Source organism: Chamaea fasciata, unplaced genomic scaffold, assembly GCF_029207755.1.
Source record: "Chamaea fasciata isolate MVZ Bird 193981 ecotype frontalis unplaced genomic scaffold, bChaFas1.0.hap1 SCAF_27, whole genome shotgun sequence".
Classification (NCBI taxonomy): Eukaryota; Metazoa; Chordata; class Aves; order Passeriformes; family Sylviidae; genus Chamaea; species Chamaea fasciata.
In genome coordinates, this window is record NW_027094112.1 from 2,595,073 (window position 1) to 2,613,779 (window position 18,707).

At 49.8% G+C, this 18,707-nt stretch overlaps 2 protein-coding genes across 2 annotated transcripts; both read right to left on the bottom strand.

Moving 5' to 3' along the window:
• Positions 1 to 877: 877 nt before the first annotated feature.
• On the bottom strand, positions 878 to 1,774 carry LOC136301653 (olfactory receptor 10C1-like). Its single transcript, XM_066204776.1, has one exon. It carries the CDS (start codon positions 1,772 to 1,774, stop codon positions 878 to 880), a length of 897 nt encoding a protein of 298 aa, XP_066060873.1.
• Positions 1,775 to 17,810: 16,036 nt separating this feature from the next.
• LOC136301654 (olfactory receptor 10C1-like) lies at positions 17,811 to 18,707 on the bottom strand. The gene has a single exon (XM_066204777.1). The coding sequence runs from the start codon at positions 18,705 to 18,707 to the stop codon at positions 17,811 to 17,813; it is 897 nt and encodes a 298-aa protein (XP_066060874.1).

Below are 18,707 nucleotides of genomic sequence, written 5' to 3' on the forward strand. Positions count from 1 at the left end.
GCAGCACAAAGCCAGCTCAGGGGCACTGAGCAGGACACAAAATCTGCTACAGAGGTGCCACTGGCCACAAGAGCAAATGAGGAAATGTTCCTCCCCCTGCAGGTCAGAGGGAGCAGTGGGTGTCATCAGTGGGGTTTGATGTAAGGTGGAGGTTGGAGCAGGCTGTAAAAGGGACTGGCTGGAGGAGGGCAAGGCTGGACACTGCAGTGGTCGGTGTGACACGGAGCTGTGGCAGGCCTGGTCAGTGCAGGTCAGAGGCTCGGGCACCTCTGTTTGGAGGCACAGGGCACCTCAGGGGCTGGAGCCTAGCTGCTGTCAGGAGAGGCTGCACTCAGCAGTGCCTCTGGAGTTGAGAATCTCTCTCTGATTCCCTTGTGGCTCTTGTGCTACTTCCCAAACAGCACAGAGAAACCCACCTCTGCCTTCAGTGTGCTTTGAGAAAGCCCAGCTCAGATCTGCCTCTTTTCCTAGAGCGGGAATTTCTCTTTCTCCACAGGCTGCAGAACCCAGGAGCAGGTTGCAAAGTGTGGACAGCTGGATGTTTTCAGTGACCACTGGGGCTTTGGGCCTGTGTAAATCCATGGGGCAGAGGGTGGAGGATGCTGGGATCAAGTGCCAGGATTCTTGTCTGCAAGCTGCAGTGGAGTGCATTGTGTAATTCCTGAAGCAGAGATGCTCACCTGCCTCTCCCATCAAGTGGGTTTGCATTTCGGGGTCCTGTATTTCTTTCTTGTTGTCTTTCGCAAATCCAGGCAAAAACGCGCATTTTATTTCAGTTCTTCCCCTCACCTAATCCCCTACCCAGCACCTTGCTGAACTCTCCTGGGGTGCTGCTGACTCCTAGGCTTGTGTCATATGTCCTTTCTCGAGGATTATTTTATTCAGCAAACTCCCTGGGGAGGACAGGAAAGCTGCAGAGGTGAGCCCAGATGTCAGCGCAGAGCCTGGGTGTCCTGAGGCAGGACGTGGAGCTGATGCAGGCCAAAACTGGCCCAGGCAGGTACATGGAGCTTGCAGTGCCATAAAAAAGAGCCACAACCAAGAGGTGTGAGGAGCAAGTGGAAAACGCTTTCTGTCGGCTCTCAGCTGATGCCATGTGAAGACTTGTGGAGATTATACGAATATAGGAATAAATGATCAGTAAGAAAGGGCTGAGAATAGCAAAGACAGCCACCACAATGACTTGGATTTCTCTTTGGAAAGTGTTGCCACAGTGCAGGTCCAGGAAAGGCTGAATCTCACAGAAGAAGCGGTCGATGGTAGAGCCACACAGGGGTGAGCTGAACGTTGTGAGGGTGTGAACCAAGGCCACAGCAGCTCCACAGATGTAACTCCCAGCCACCAGGCTCCTGCAGACCCTGCTGCTCATGATGATTGTGTAATGCAAGGGGTAGCAAATGGCAAAATAACGATCCAGGGACATGGCAGCCAAGAGAAAACATTCAGCAACTCCAAAGAAAAGGAAGAAAAACATTTGCAGTGCACATCTTGTCTGGGAAATACTTACTGTTCCCACCAGCAGGTTCTCCAGAATAGTTGGGATAATGACTGATAAATAGCAGATATCCAAACAGGACAGCTGGGTGAGGAAGAAGTACATGGGGGTATGAAGGGTATTGTCACTGTTTATAATGAAAACTATCACTGTGTTAGCCATCAAGGTGAGGATATAAAGAGATAATAAAACTACAAAGAGCAAAGGGTGCAAATGAGAGATTTCAGGAAAACCCAGGAGTCTGAATTCACTCAATCCACTGAGGTTCCCAATGATCATCCTTCTTTGGTGCTTTGTAGAACTCACTTCGTTTTAGTGTTCAGCAGCTGATGAAGCTGCAAACAGCCAGGCAAATCTGCAATCAAAACACAACTGGCTGCTTGAAAAGACAAAAGGATGACTAGAATTTAGAAACTGAACAGATTTTGAAAAGATCTTCTGAACAGATTATAAAATGTTTCTAAAGAAAATAAGACAGTCTTATGTGTTTATTTTTGACTGATTCTTCTTTCATAGCACTGCCGTCAAAGTTTGCATATTCAGTACTGTCTTCAAATGCTCAGCTATCACTTTTACCCTGTAGAAAAAGAAAAAAAAACATGGCAGATATCTTTTTATGGACTAACCAGTTCAAGTCCCAAAATCATCAGTAGCAACATTTGAATATAACAAAGGTAATTTCTCTGTTACCTGTTGGGGAGTGTTGTGGAAGAAGAGGAAGGGAAAAAACCCCTAAATTATGAGGTCTCCAGAAAAGCTTTCAACTCTGAGCACTCTGCAGTGAAGTAGAAGAGGGGCTTTTCCACAGCTCTTTATACTATTTGTATGTATTTATAAAGTCCACCGAGACTGGCTAGTGCTGATTGGAGCAATAAGGAAGAGCTGTTGGATAAATATGATGCATATGTATGAGTTGACTCACAGCCACCTCTAGTTTTACATAACTTGGAAAGCATTTCTGTATAAACCCAGATATCCTACAGAAATACAAGGTCTGGTTTTACTTTTCAGTAATTACTATTACTTCATAACGCAGCCAGATTAATGACAGAGTTGCCACACAGTTTTCTCAACAAAATTTGAAGGTGAAGCAAAGATGCAGTCTATATTTGTTTGGGGATAAGGGACAAAAGATTCACTCATTACCAATCTTAATTTTTATTGTATCCTATTTAAAGATCTTTTTTTATTTAGCCGTTGTTTGGTTTATTATGTGGTCTCTTATTCAGATCCATCAGCAACCCCACATCACCTCTCTCACCACAATGCCCCTTTCAATGCCAAAGAGATTGATTAAAGGTTGAATTTCTGGCTGATACTCACATTTCCGGTGTTAAGACGTCTCATTCGGTCTGATCCTTTCTGCTCTGACTGTAGGACTGTCTTTCCCCACTTTTATCCTCAGTCATTGACTGTAGGGTGACCTCTGCATCACAGTCATATCCTGTGAACAGCAGAAAGTGATTTTGTAGGGAAGAACCACCTAATGTGATGTAGGTGTCTTCTCTATGGTAAGTGAAAGCTTGAAAGTGCAGTATCTTTGTTTATGTAAACAGAAATATAATAAAGACATATTCCTTATTATGCACCAGCAGCCGGGAAAGTTGAACGGTGCAATGGCCTGCTTAAAACTACCTTGAAGGCACTGGGTGGGGGAACCTTCAAGAATTGGGATATTAATTTAGCAAAGGCCACCTGGTTGGTGAACACTCGAGGTTCCACCAACCGAGCAGGTCCTGCCCAATCTGAGCCCTTGCAAACGACAGAGGGAGATAAGGTTCCAGTGGTACACATGAGAGGTATGCTGGGAAAAACTGTTTGGATTAATCCTGCCTCCAGCAAAGACAATCCCATCCGTGGGGTTGTCTTCGCTCAGGAACCAGGTTGCACCTGGTGGGTGATGCAAAAGGATGGAGAGACCCGATGCATACCTCAAAGGGACCTTGTTTTGGGGTGAACTACCCATGACAATGTGGCTGTATCCATATTTGCATGTATGTATATATATGTATATATATATTAACAGTTTAAACTCAATGTAATATGTTGGTATGGGAAAAGAATTCGGGGTGGATAATGTTGGGGGTTAGGTTTGTTCCTTCTTTCTCTAAAGAATTTTTTCCCCATAAGTTACCAAGGAGACCAAGTGTTGGATACTTGAGAGTACTTAACCGAAACAAAGAGGTGGACAAAGCTGGAAGGGGGAGATAACCAGGTGAAAGACAAAGCTTGAGGCAGCTGAGGGCTCTTCTTTTTCCAGCGTTCGGGGAGGGAGAGAACGGCTGTTGCTGGCTGGAAGAGTTTCACTGTGGCCAAAGGGATCCAGTCCTGGAAAATCTACTATCACCAGTTTGGCCTAAATCCTGAGTTTTCCCGACCACCTGCAGGAGCTGGTCCAGGCCCTGCCTCGCCTTTGGCTTCTTCGGCGCTGCTCCTCTTGCTGCAGCGTGACCCTGCACCCCCTGCGCTGCCGGGACATCCTGCCCCTGCCTGCCGGGACACCCTGCCATCCCAGCTACCAGCCCGGGACTTTTCCACTGTTTCAGCTTGGTGCTCTGAGGATCCTGCAGGGACACCGAGACCGAACTGCCCTGGGTTTTGTGAAACAAAGCCCTCAAGGTTCTTGGTACTGTTTTCGTTTGTTATTAATGCTGTAGATGTTTGGGGGGGGGGATTTTTTGTGTTTGTTTGCTTTGTAATACATACTAGTAAAGAACTGCTATTCCTATTTCCCAAATCTTTGCCTAAGAGCCTCTGATTGTAAATTTATAATTGAAAAAGAAAAAAAAAAAGGTGGAGGGGGGGTTTACACTCTCCATTCCAAAGGAAACTCCAGTTGTTTTTTTTTTTTTTTTTTTATTACCTAGCAAATACCTGTCTTCCCAAACCAAGACAAAATGTTATTATTTTTTTCTGGGGACCTACCTTTAGCTTTCCCAAGGGCTCATTCCATGTCTTGGTCCCCAAAATGAAAAGCCCCCGACACCCCTAATCTTCTTGAAAAACCTTTTCATCCTTTATTCTTTTTCTGCAATCCTTCTTTAGGTGCCCCTTCTTTTTGCAGTAAAAACATTCAGGGGGCTCCCTTTTTGATCTGAAATCCTTATCTGAAGGATTTGTGGGTTTTCTCTGCGTTCTTCTTACCTTATCTCGATAACGTTCTTGTTTTTGCACCTCCTTTACAGCTGCTACCAATACCTTAGCCTGTACCTTTTGCTTTTCTTCATCCCTCCTCATGTATATCTTTTGGGCTTCCCTCAATAATTCCTGCAAGGTTTTCTCCTGCCAATTATCCATTTTTTCCAATTTCCTCCTTATGTCCTCCCAAGATTTTGCAACGAATTGTGTTTTTAACACTTCCCCGATAAGGGAATTGGGATCCGCTCCGGAATATACCTGTAAACTTTTCCGGAGTCGGTCCAACCAAACGGATGGGGATTCTTCCTTTCCCTGACATTCTCCAAACACTTTACTGATGTTTTGCCCCCTTGGTACTGCTTCCCTTATGCCCTGAATCATGATACTCCTAAAGTCTATCATATTTCGCCCACCTTCCTCGGTCTGAGAATTCCATCCCGGACTTAGGCTAGGCCATTTCAGGTCCCCGGGAGCACCCTGGGGGTTGCGGCGATCCCAATCTCAGATCCCCGCCTGTCGGATCATGTCCCTTTCTTCGGGGTTAAACTGTGATCTTAAACTGGACATGAGGTCTTCGTAAGTGTAAATGCTACCTCCCAGAAAATCATCGAATCTTTCAGCCACCCCAAAAGGATCATCCAATAACCTGCCCGTCTCCTTTTTGAAAGCCCTTACATCCCCGGTATTGACTGGAACATTTACAAAACCAATAATCCCAGGGGCCGTGGGCACTTCCCTTAGAGGGAAGAGATGGTGCTTTTCCTCCTCATTCTCGCTTCCTTCCTCGTTCGCTTGCTTCGCCTTTCGTCGGGTTCGGCTAGCAGGGGGGGGAGATCCACTGGAGTCAGTTTTCTGACTCCCGTGGGTTGCGGGGCTGGTGGAGGAGGGAAGAATGGCTGCGGTGAAATCAGAGGCTGTGCCAAGGGACGTGATCCTTCCGATGGCTGTGAGGGAAATGGGGATGGGTTCTGTGAAGGGGCTTGTGGCACTTGTAGTCCCTGAGCCTGCGGGTGTTGTGCCTCTAGGGTTGGAGGAGGCAGCGCCGGGGGTTCTGGTGTGTCTTTCAGAGTTGTGAGAAGAGGTGTATGATTAGAAGGTGTGTCGGGAGGTAGGGGCAAAAGTGGCGGGGGGCAATGGAGTTGTTTTTGAGTCCTGTGGCGTTAAGGTATGTAAGGTTTTGGTCCGGTCCCGCCATCGGGATTCCTTGTGAGGGGCCCGGAGCCGGTGCTGGCTGTATTAAAGGTCCCGGAGGTGCCGAGGGGGACGCCTGAGCCGGTACAGGCGGAGGTGTGGGTCTTAGGTATGGAGGTGGGAGATAGTCAGGGGGATCCCATGTGTCACCCGGAGCTGAGACACCCCTCTTGGATCTTAGAGTAAACAATCCCGTCCTGGATCCTACCCGCAATTTTGCACACATTTTTTCCTCATGGTCTTGTGGTTCTTTATTAGCCACATAGTTACATAAAGCCTTGCAAGTCCATTTTTCAAATGTGCCAAAAGTGGGCCAAATTACATGATTCCTTAACCCTTTTCCTCCCCAAACCTCTATGCAAAAATAAATCATTTTTTCCTTGGACTTACCTTTCCTTTTAGAACATTCCTCCCAATGTTCTAGCATCCATCCCAATGGACTTTCCCGTGGGATCTCGAGGGATTTATCCTCTGATTCTGAACCTTGTTTTTCTTTGGCTTCTTTCTGGAACTTACTCTTTTTCTGTCCCCTTTTCCAAGGGCAGCTCACCTTTTCAGAGGTGTTTTCTTAGCTTTTCGCTAAGAGCCGGTTTCCTCTCCAAGGTGTTTCCACACACACCGGGTCCCACTTTCTGAGCAGGTTTACTTACCCTTTCGGTGAGCTGAGCTGAGGGCTTTTTCCACCAGCGACGGTCCTCTGCCTTGTGTCCTGGCCTCTTACCAAGCCCCTAGGCAAAAGGTTTACCGATTTCCCGAACTCAAAGGAACGTAACCTTCCCTTTTAGCTTTCCCGTGATCGGTCCCCCGGATTCCCCTTGAATCCGGGTTTTATGAGCAAAATGAGTTTTCCCGTTTCCCTTCCCTGTTTGCCGACCAAGTCCCTCGCGGGAGATTGGAAATGCAGCGCGCAGGCCCACACCCGGTTCGTGACAAAGCCACGTCTCACTCACTCACCCAAACACACTCACTCCACCCGCAATACTTGCAGCTATTTTCCTGCGTGGAGTCTTCGTGCACGGAGAATTTTACGAGTGAAAGTTTTAGCCGCGGCTCCGAAGGACCTTCCCTGGTCCTTCCTGAGTTCCCTGATATTTCTGGATCCAGAACCTCCTTTCATCGTGGCGTTCAACCTAAATTTGTTCAACCTAAATTTGTTCGTGATACAATAGCTACCACGGGGTTTCCCGTTTTGCGGGGGCCGCCGAAAAAAAATCGGCAGAGGCGCCTTCCCACGCAAAGGGGTTCCGCAGCACCGATATTGTATCCGAGTCACGGCACCAGTTTGTTTTAAATGATCAGAGCCAATTTCCAAAATCAAAGATTTAGTTAACAAATTTGAAAAGCAATTTCGGGGACAACATCGATCGAATGTTGGGTGAACAATCCAGGAGCAGCAAAGGGTGCTTCTCCAGAGTACTGCCCACGCATTCGGGGTCTCAGGGGAGGTGTTTTAGACCATTTTTCTACCCTGAGCCGTAAACAAGACGGTAACGAACCCGAAGAATATGACATCATATACATAATACAATCATTGGAATGTCCGGTATCCCACAAGGAATATCTGAAAGAGTTTCCTGAGAAATTAAAAAGATGTCTGAATGAAAAAGTCTCCGAATCTTCTGTCGGGAGGTTTCTGCCGCCCTCCACCCAGATTGGTATGGGATCTCCTGATGAACTGTGAAGATGTGGTCAGCCCGCGATTAATGGGTCGTTTCCCGGTTATGTCTCTGGCAGATGTCGAGGTAACACCTTTGGACTGTGAAAAGACCGTGGTGTGGAAAGAGATGCCCTGGAACTGTTTCCAGGAATTCAGGGGTTTTTACATTACACTGTAAAGTTTTAATACACACAACTTTAATCCATGCATTTAATGCTATGTATCTATTACATGATCTTCCATTCTGCTTCAGCCAAGGCCACAATCTGCCTGCACCAGCCCCGGGGCGCCCTGACTTTGAAAGGCGTCACTGGGGCATGGAAAGCCTCCTCTTCCTTGCCGCAGGGAGCTGGGCTCTGCACTGCACAAAGCGGCTGCGGAGGTCATAGCCCAGCTCACTCAGCCTGGGCCCGGATGGCTCCTGAGCAGCCCCGAGCACTGGAGACTGCCTCAAGCCTAGCACTGCACTCTCAACAAGGCTTTGGTGACAATGTGGAGGATCTGTAGTCTGCCTCCTCCTCTTCCTCGGCAGGGACTCGTGGTCAGTGTGCTGCACAAAGCGGCTGCGGAGGTCGTAGCTGCCCAGCACGGATCCGCTCGTGTCTCTGGGCCACAGCGGGGTTTGCTCCTCAGCAGCCCTGGGGGCACCAGCGCACCACCAGCTCCTGCTGGAAGGTCCTGAAGCTGCCCCGTTCCCAGAAGCGTGGTCACAGCTTGCAGGGTCCCTTCTCTCTGCAGGGTGCTCACAGTCCATGGTGTCCACAGAGCAGCTGTGGCTGTCCCTGCCCCACAGCGGGGATCTGCTCCAGGCCTGCTCCCTGCCAAGCTCTTCCACAGCCACCAGCATGTCCTGGAAAGAGAACAGTGGAGAGTTGCTGCCCTTCCCTCCTGAAAGGGCCACAGTCAGTGGGGAACCCCCACAAGTTCTGGGAGGGGACATTTCCGAGCCTCACAAAGGCTCTTCTGGAGGGCTGACAAGGCCGAAGGGCCAAAGGCCCACACATGGGATGGATCCAGATGGGATGAATCCAGGTGGGATGCTTTGAGAGGAAGCAGCATTATGGCTGAGAAGAATGCTGCAGGGTGGGACGGGGAAAAGGAAAAATGCTGCGATCCTAGCAAGAAATCCACTGCTCCTCTGGTGCCCTGGCCCTCCATCCCAGAGTTACCTTTATCGTGCCCAGCAGCCCCTGTGGGCCAACAGAAGCCGCCTGCTTGCTGCTGGCTGCTGCCCAGTGGCTGAGGAAGGGAGTGGCATATGGTGGTGCCTGTGAGGAAGAAGCCTTCTCTACAATCTTCAGATCAGAGCATCTGGAGAAAAAAAGGGTCATCTCAGTTTAGGGCTGTTGGCGCAGCCTCCTCTGGGGTTCAGTCGTTTTCTTGCAGAGGTTTCTGTCACAGAAGACTTAACCAAGGCCACTGCTGGCAAGTTCAGCTAGAGCCTTCCCACCCAGTCTGCTCCTGTCACAGCAAATCCTCACCTTTATACCTTCCACAGCCTCCGTTTCATAAATTCACAGACTTGCTTGGGCGGGAAGGGACCTTAAGGCTCATTTTGTTCCACCCCCCTGACATGGGCAGGAATGCCTTACAGTGGACCAGGCTTCTCCATGCCCTGTCCAACCTGGCCTTGAGCACTTCCAGGGATGGGGCACCCACAACTTCTTTGGGCAGCCCCTTCCACTGTCTCATCACCCTCACACTGAAGCATTTCTTCCTAATATCTAACGTAAACCTGCCCTGGGTCAGCTGAAAACTGATACCCTTCATCCTGTCCAACCCTCCCTGATGAAGAGTCCCTCCCCATCTTCCCTGGAAGGCCCCTTTTAATTCTCTTGCTCTTCTCTACATAAGTCCAGCATCAGAGAGCAGACAAGTTCCATCAGGGCAGCAGCCTGAAGGAGAGACATGGGGTAGTAGAGGTTTCATAGCACTGAATGATGCAGGTAGTGATTGCATTCAGTGACAAAAACACTCTGGAGTATGAGAAGCAAAACAATGAAGAGGGAAAAGGAAATGCCTTCTGAACACATCTGATCCTGGTTGTTACCTGGCATAAAAGAGCAGGTAGGCTTGCTGCCGGAGAGCTGTGTCAAGGCAACAAAGCTCCACAGACTCATCGTTCATCTGGTACCACAGCCCATTGCTGGCCTGTGAAAACAAGGCAAGGATTTCCTCATGGTTTCTGTCCAAAAACACTGGCAGAAAACTAAAACAAATTGTACGTCAAAAAAACACCAGTCCAGCACCTAAAGAGATCTTCTGCCCCAAAACCTTGGCTGTCAGTAGCACTGACGGGAAAGTTTCTTTTCCCCAACACACATTCTCCACATTGGGAAGGAAGGAAGTTGCTCTTTACCTTTGTGTAGCAGAAATAGTGTCCTTCATGGCAGCTGACCCCACTGTGCACCAGGACAGCATACAAGGAGTAAAGGACGGCTTCTCCCTCCGCCTGGGACATGTACGGGCGAAGGTCCAGGTACTCGGGGTACTCCACAATCTGTAGAGACACCAAGAGGGCTCACAAGTGACCCTGATCTGTGGCACAGAACAGCCTGCCACATCCAGGCTCCACAGGTGTGGAAATACATCCTAGGGGCTCATGAACAGCTGGTTTTCCATAAAGCGACATGTCGTGGTTCGGGTGGCCGGAAACTGCTCTTGGCCAAAGCGGCTCTGTTGGAGAAGACAGCTTGCCTGTCTTCCTAAGGGAATCCTCTCCCCAGAAGGGAACATGACTAAGCCAACACGAGTGGCTCGTGACAAGCTCTGGGAAATCTGTTCCAGAAGGAGAAAGCTGCCCAGCAGTTGTGTACACACCTTGTGGATCTTCCCGCCGGTGAAACAGTCAAACCTTTTCAGACACACCGTGAGAACCTTGGGTGCGCAGTGGACTGTGAACGTCTTGGAAGCAGCAGCATACTTCTTACACCTTGAAACCAAGCACAGAGCCCAGTGCTGAAATGCACCCAGTTCTACCCCAAGCTGGACAGGCAAGCTCTCCTGTCTCACACAGCTTTTGTTATTTTAAGGCTATTCACTGCCATATTTTTTAAAAAGCTGCATCTCATCCGTGTGCAGTAAACCTCCAGCAGAAGATGACTTCTGCTCAATGACATGCAGCCCCCTGACACAGGATCTGGTGTTAATATGTTCTCAGTAATCATCTTACTGGCTACATTGAAAGCAGTTTTCACCGTCCAGGTGCTCGGGTGTCACAAAGTCCTCCAGGGCTGCACCGAGGGACAAGGCTGCCTGGGGGAGTAAGAAATGAGCATGCTGAGCTGCAGGAAATTCCCTCACCCAAACATTTCCCAGGAGCTGACAAGAAAAGCCCTGCAGCTGATGCTGAAGAGATCCACCATGAACCCATCCAGAAGGAGGCAGAAAGAGAGGATGATGCTGAACATCTCCCTGTGTCCCAGCAGCTCCTGGAGCCATCAAGAGCACCCTTCCTGTACCACCACTCCTTCCAACTAATGACAGTGTGCAGGGGCAGCAGTGGTGCCAACAATCCAAGCCATCAGCCTGGGAGCCAGACAGGTGTCATGGGAGGGCAAAGGGAAGAGGGACGAGGATATATCAAGGGCGCAGAGAGGATAATGCTGCTTGTCCAGCTTCAAAACAGCACCTACAGAGAGACCAGTGCCACGGCCTCTGCAGGAGGCCATCCATTCCCCTTCCCACCCACCCCCCAGATCTCTTGGTGTTCGCAGTCTACATTTTTAAGGGAAATAAATGTGTTGACTCTGGAAAGCTGCAGGGGCCTTGGGAATGTCTTCAAGCACAACTGCAGAGCCTCTTACCTTGATATCCAAAGGGACATCCAGGAAGGGCTCATAGGAGTCAGAAATGGCTTTGCAGTTGGAGCAGATGACTGCAAGGAAAAATTCAAATGCTGAGCAATGGGAAGCTGACTGGCCATTGCCCATTTACACATTGTACCTTGTCCCACCAGCCCCAGGACCAACTGTCAGGCACAGGCAGACAGAAGGGCACAAGCAATGTCAAAGAGAGCAAGAGTTGTGGAAACGTACCTCTGGATCTCAGAAAGCCCCCAAATATCTGATGGACAAGGGTAGTGGATTGAGAAGAGAGGTCCAAGCTGGAAACAAGAAGTAAGACAGAGCATTATCTCCTCAAAGGGTTTTGCTTGGCCTGAAAGCCCAGGGTTTAGGTTTTCCCTTGAGGGGAGCACATCAAGCAGTCCAAAGGGTTCAGAACTTTGTGAGAGTGATTTGCTTGTGCTTACTTGCTGAATCCACTCAGACAAGCTGTCTGCATGGCATTGACAGTACAGCAGAAGAAATCATGGGCGTCTTCCTCCCTGCCAGGCTCAAAATGTTCTCCAATGCCTAAGAAAGAAGAAGTTTGCAGTTCTCTCTCACAAGAAGGGAAGAAAACCTGTCTAAGCAGCTGGCATGACTTACGTGTCAAAACCCTGAGGACAGTCAGAGGCAGGATGACACTGACAGGGGAATGCATGACCTGGTTAACGTGGGCTTCCATGATGCACAGCATGCAGAAACCCTTCTGGTGACCTGAAGAGGGACACAGGGAAGGTCCTCGGGTTAGCAAAATATCCGCGCAGTGGGATACTCCTTCTCTTCCACTCCCACCCCAGTGCAATACTCCACTCCTCCCAATATCCCAACGATCCCAGGGCATTTTAGTGGGCAGGAGATGTTCTTGAGAGAGATGCTAAACTGACAGTTTTCTGTGCAATAAGCCAAGAGGGTTTAACTTGCAGGAATAAAGACTTGGAGCTAGAAAGAGGTGTCTTTGTGAAGGCTAAGACAGCTGGGCAGGACAAGTGGCTTCTAGGCTAGAGTGTTCAATGAACATAAACTCATGGGGCTGACAAAGGGCTGCTGTTCTCCCAAATGGGATTCCAGGTTCTGGGAATCTTTGGTATTTGATTCAGAGGTTTTCAGGAGATGTTCCAAAAGCACTCACAGGTCCGGCTGTGCTCTCGGGACAGCAGGTAGTTGGCCAGTGGGGGGGTGTAGGTCAGGCACTGCAGGACAGAGTTGAGGAAGCACGTGTTGCCCACATTGAGGAGCCCTGTTCCAGCCCTCTGACTCTGCTGCCAGACCATGCAAATCTTCTCCGGTGGAAAGAGGATCCTTTCTGGAGGAGCCATTCCCTCAGCAACGACTGCAGAGAAACGCCATTTGAAAGGAGATGAGGGGAGGAACAAAAGCACATTTAAACTTTGAATTTTCTACACAAGCAGTCAGGACAACCAGCTCAAACCTTCAACTCCGTATCAGGGGAAGCCTAGCACTGCCATTGAAATTTACTGGTTGGGAAAAGTCTGGTCCCCTGCTTACTTTGCCAAGAGTCCAACAAACCCCAACTCTGATTTCTGGGCCTCAGGGTACCTCCCTTTCTCACCAGAGTTGCAGATTGCATTGCTTTCCCAGATTGCAACTGATTGTAACTTATTGAAAACGAGCAAGTGCTGATCACAAAAGGTAACTCCAGGATGTCAGACCTCTCTGTGAGCAACGATGCTTCAGAGGCCTGTACATAGTGACACAGGAGAGACAAAAGGTGTTTTCCTGTGACTAATCATAAGCACCTGGCTCAGTCTGGCTGCTCTCAGGAAACATCCCAGAGTTCACTCTAGGATGTGTGCACATCACTCTGGGATCTGACCACCAGTCATGTCAGTTGCCTGTGGGATTCACAAAGTCCAAACCTGCCAGTGAGGCTGTTACTCACAGGAATTGTTCCCTGGTGTGGTCATTGCCTCCTCTCTCAGGAACAGAGGGCACGGCTCTCGATGACCAAGGAGATCAGGACGTGCTCCAGAAAGAGATCAGTGTCAATCCTGTCACCTGATTGCAAAGAAATTACTGCAGCTCACCAAAAGTATAAAAACCCCAAAGAAATACAACCTATGGAACAGCATTTGCCATCAAGACTTTCAGTGATGCTTGTACCAGCTGCTGAACTGCAGGCTCACACCTTTGTGATCAGTGTCAGAGCCCCAGGGCACAGGAGGTTCAAGGCTCCTTCTGAAGTGCCCCAGTGCAGGTTACCTTCTCTGAAGAGGCCCTGCTGCTGCTGTCACAGCATCAACAGCAGACTCTCTGTGGCTTTCCCACCTCCTCTGCAGGAGTGACCAGCTTTCAGCCACTGACTTAACTCCTGCCTTTGCTGCTCTCCTTTTTCCGCCTTTTCTGCCTCCCTCCCCCCTGCAGCAGCCAAGGTGGGCTTTTTGCCATGCTGCACACTACACACTACAGTCACCCCCTAATTAGCTATCCTAGACTATAGTAAAGAAAAGAGAATCAGCAAATAAGGATTCTAGCCTAGGCTGTATCTGGGTAGCCTACGAAGGCGTGACAGCTCAGCCTTCAGCTAGGAAGGTATAAACCAGCCTAGACTTTCATCCCATACCTCCTTCCGCCATCTATCCCAAGAGTCAAATCATGATTACCTTTGACAGGATGAAAGCTGAAGACAACAGTAAACAATACTGGTCAAAAGTAAACAAATTTCTTCAATAGACTGCCACGTCAGTAGCGAAAACCGATGCTGAGTTATCCTGAAGGCCAGCTCTTTTGTTAGCCTGCTTTCAGGATACCAACCCTGAGGTAAGTGGGCTCAGGTGGAGTCATTGGGCAGGTGAGGTCACAATCACTGCAGAGGTGTCACATCTCTGCCCCTCTGTGACACGGGGCCACACAGGGATGAGGCCCATGGAGACCACCGAGCCACGTGGTTCCTGGGCACAGGAACTCACACGGTTCCTGTCACAGGTGGAAGTCACTGAGACACCTGCTGATGAAGGGGGGAGTTAATTTCATTGACAGGCTGGCAGTGCTGCCACTCCTTCATCCAATAGGGTGAAGTTTAATAAATCCAAGTACCGAGTCCTGCATTCTGGCCACAAAAACCCCCTGCAACGTTATAGGCTGGGGACGGTGTGGCTGGACAGTGCCCAGGCAGAAAGGGCCCTGGGGGTTCTGGTACACAGCTGACTGAACATGAGCCAGCAGTGTGCCCAGGTGGCCAAGAAGGCCAATGGCTCCTGGCCTGGATCAGGAATGGTGTGGCCAGCAGGAGCAGGGAGGTCATTCTTCCCTTGTACTCAGCATTGGGGAGGCAGCACCTCGAGTGCTGTGTCCAGTTCTGGCCCCTCAGTTTAGGACGTGGAGACGCTTGAGCACATCCAGAGGAGGCAATGAGGCTGGTGAGGGGTCTGGAACACAAACCCTGTGAGGAATGACTGAGGGAGCTGGGGATGTTTAGCCTGGAGAAAAGGAGACTCAGAGGTGACCTCATCACTCTCTACAACTCCCTGAAAGGTGGCTGTAGTCAGGTGGTGGTTGGTCTCTTTCTCCAGGCAGCAACTGACAGAACAAGAGGACACAGTCTTAAGCTTCACCAAGGGAAATACAGGCTGGATATTAGGAAAAAAGTTTTTACAGAAAGGATAATAAAGTATTGCAGTGGTCTACCTGGGGAGGTGGTGGATTAAGAAAAGATGCGTTTAAGAAAAGACTGGATGTGACACTTGGTGCCATGGTTTAGTTGAGGTTAGCGTTGGATTGGACTTGATGGTCTTGGAGGTCTCTCCCAACCTAATGATTCTGTGATTCTGTGACTCCTCCCCCAAAGCACAGAGCCCACACAGTGCAGGCCTGCCCAGAGCTGGCACAAGGCCGATCACAGCTCTCTCTGGCATGCAGGCTGCTGGGGATTTCTGTTCCACTCCTCCCAGGCACACTCCTGTGCCTCTGAGGCTCACCCAAGCTGTCACAGGGTCATTCCCAGTGAATTTTATCTGCCCTCAAGGTACACCCATGGCCTGACACTGGACTGGCACCTCCAGAGGCTGTGTTGGGTGAGCCTTGGCTGCCAGGCCCACACCCAGTTGCTGCCTCTCCTGGGCAGCTTTTTAGCAGCTTCACATTCCCTCCTTCCTCCAGGCCTGCTTAGGCTGGGTTTCATCAGACACAGCTTTAGCCAGGTTCCCACTCAGGGTGCTTGGAGGCAGTTCTGTTCCTGCTGCACTTGACCCGCCTGGTTTTGGCCTGTGCAGCAGGCAGTTGGTGTTCCTCGTGCTCCAAGGAGGCAGGCAGCTGGTTGCTATTCACCCCTGATGCCTTAAGATTTTCGCTTTTTTCATAAATTTGTAATCCTGCAATTCTGTAGTGTAGAACTCTAAACTCCATATACAGTGTGGGCTGCTGTCTCCCCATTTTGGTCAGACACAACAATTCCTCTCCAGGCCTGGCAATCAAGGACACCTCACTGCCTCAGGCCCTGAGAAATGGAAACAAAAGTCAGTTGGGGGGAGCAAACTGGGAGTAACTTCATTACCCGAAGCTGGAAGAGGAAGATTAAGCCCCGATATGCAAACGGACCAACCTCATAAAAGTGTGAAAACCCGTGACCCGGGGTCCATTATTGGGTGTAGCCCTTGGGGGCCTTTTTCTGCCCTACATGTACCTGAAGGCCTTTCAATAGATAGAACAGCTTTTTACTCCCAAAACAGCTGGGAGCTGCTTTGGGGCGGCTTGGGGACATTTTGGTCACTTGCAGGGAGGCTCGGGAGGCCTTGGAGTTCCCCTGCCTGCTCCAGACCCAAAGTGCTGGGAGTTTTCTCTCTCTCCCTGCCCTCTTCCCTCCCCAGCCCACGGGCTCCCAGAGCTGTCCCTGGGGCTCTGCGTGGGGCGGGCCGGGCGGTGCTCCCGTCCCAGGCCAAGCCATTCCTTGGTGTGGCTTTGACCTTCCCCAGCCAGACTGCTGCAGGAGCGCCAGGCTCTTCTGGGGAATTGGGGCTGAATCGTAGAAGAAGGACTTCACCATTAGAAAATTGTAAAGCAGTAATGTTTTATTTCCAGCTGGGACACACTGGGGGATATCTCCTCCAACGTCTGCGTACCTGGTGAGGAAAAGCTCCAGGTTTAAATACACATTGATCCCACAAACCCACACCTCCGCACCTGCCCATTTCCCGCCTTTTCTCATTTCCTATTCTGATTAGCTGTCACACCTCCTGGCGGTTGTGACTTGGGGTCTCGGGAGGAAGGCCAACGTCTTCTTCAGGTTGATCTTCACTTCTGGGCAGGCGCACTGGAGGTTTGGCTATTTTTCAGGTCACTTTGCTCTTGCCAAAGATGAAGAGCTTGATTTTGTTGGATTCAAGCCACAAAGTTCTGCTTTATCAATTTTTGATAAATACCTAGGTCCCGCTTTGCTGAGTTTCACCAATATACATCTTACCTATATGACTTCTACCTAGTAACTACCTAACAACCAAGCTTAATAGCTGATCTTCTATGTGTCCTCAGTACAGGCTGTTTCTCTACTTCTACAAAATCACCAAAAGCTGCTTCTAAAATCTCGTCTTTTCATATCCATAAACGTCCCCCATATCAGGGCTGTTTTGGAGACTCAGCCAGAGCCTTGCTTTGGGGACTGGGACAGGTCCAGCAGCACAAAGCCAGCTCAGGGGCACTGAGCAGGACACAAAATCTGCTACAGAGGTGCCACTGGCCACAAGAGCAAATGAGGAAATGTTCCTCCCCCTGCAGGTCAGAGGGAGCAGTGGGTGTCATCAGTGGGGTTTGATGTAAGGTGGAGGTTGGAGCAGGCTGTAAAAGGGACTGGCTGGAGGAGGGCAAGGCTGGACACTGCAGTGGTCGGTGTGACACGGAGCTGTGGCAGGCCTGGTCAGTGCAGGTCAGAGGCTCGGGCACCTCTGTTTGGAGGCACAGGGCACCTCAGGGGCTGGAGCCTAGCTGCTGTCAGGAGAGGCTGCACTCAGCAGTGCCTCTGGAGTTGAGAATCTCTCTCTGATTCCCTTGTGGCTCTTGTGCCACTTCCCAAACAGCACAGAGAAACCCACCTCTGCCTTCAGTGTGCTTTGAGAAAGCCCAGCTCAGATCTGCCTCTTTTTCTAGAGCGGGAATTTCTCTTTCTCCACAGGCTGCAGAACCCAGGAGCAGGTTGCAAAGTGTGGACAGCTGGATGTTTTCAGTGACCACTGGGGCTTTGGGCCTGTGTAAATCCATGGGGCAGAGGGTGGAGGATGCTGGGATCAAGTGCCAGGATCCTTGTCTGCAAGCTGCAGTGGAGTGCATTGTGTAATTCCTGAAGCAGAGATGCTCACCTGCCTCTCCCATCAAGTGGGTTTGCATTTCGGGGTCCTGTATTTCTTTCTTGTTGTCTTTCGCAAATCCAGGCAAAAACGCGCATTTTATTTCAGTTCTTCCCCTCACCTAATCCCCTACCCAGCACCTTGCTGAACTCTCCTGGGGTGCTGCTGACTCCTAGGCTTGTGTCATATGTCCTTTCTCGAGGATTATTTTATTCAGCAAACTCCCTGGGGAGGACAGGAAAGCTGCAGAGGTGAGCCCAGATGTCAGCGCAGAGCCTGGGTGTCCTGAGGCAGGACGTGGAGCTGATGCAGGCCAAAACTGGCCCAGGCAGGTACATGGAGCTTGCAGTGCCATAAAAAAGAGCCACAACCAAGAGGTGTGAGGAGCAAGTGGAAAACGCTTTCTGTCGGCTCTCAGCTGATGCCATGTGAAGACTTGTGGAGATTATACGAATATAGGAATAAATGATCAGTAAGAAAGGGCTGAGAATAGCAAAGACAGCCACCACAATGACTTGGATTTCTCTTTGGAAAGTGTTGCCACAGTGCAGGTCCAGGAAAGGCTGAATCTCACAGAAGAAGCGGTCGATGGTAGAGCCACACAGGGGTGAGCTGAACGTTGTGAGGGTGTGAACCAAGGCCACAGCAGCTCCACAGATGTAACTCCCAGCCACCAGGCTCCTGCAGACCCTGCTGCTCATGATGATTGTGTAATGCAAGGGGTAGCAAATGGCAAAATAACGATCCAGGGACATGGCAGCCAAGAGAAAACATTCAGCAACTCCAAAGAAAAGGAAGAAAAACATTTGCAGTGCACATCTTGTCTGGGAAATACTTACTGTTCCCACCAGCAGGTTCTCCAGAATAGTTGGGATAATGACTGATAAATAGCAGATATCCAAACAGGACAGCTGAGTGAGGAAGAAGTACATGGGGGTATGAAGGGTATTGTCACTGTTTATAATGAAAACTATCACTGTGTTAGCCATCAAGGTGAGGATATAAAGAGATAATAAAACTACAAAGAGCAAAGGGTGCAAATGAGAGATTTCAGGAAAACCCAGGAGTCTGAATTCACTCAATCCACTGAGGTTCCCAATGATCAT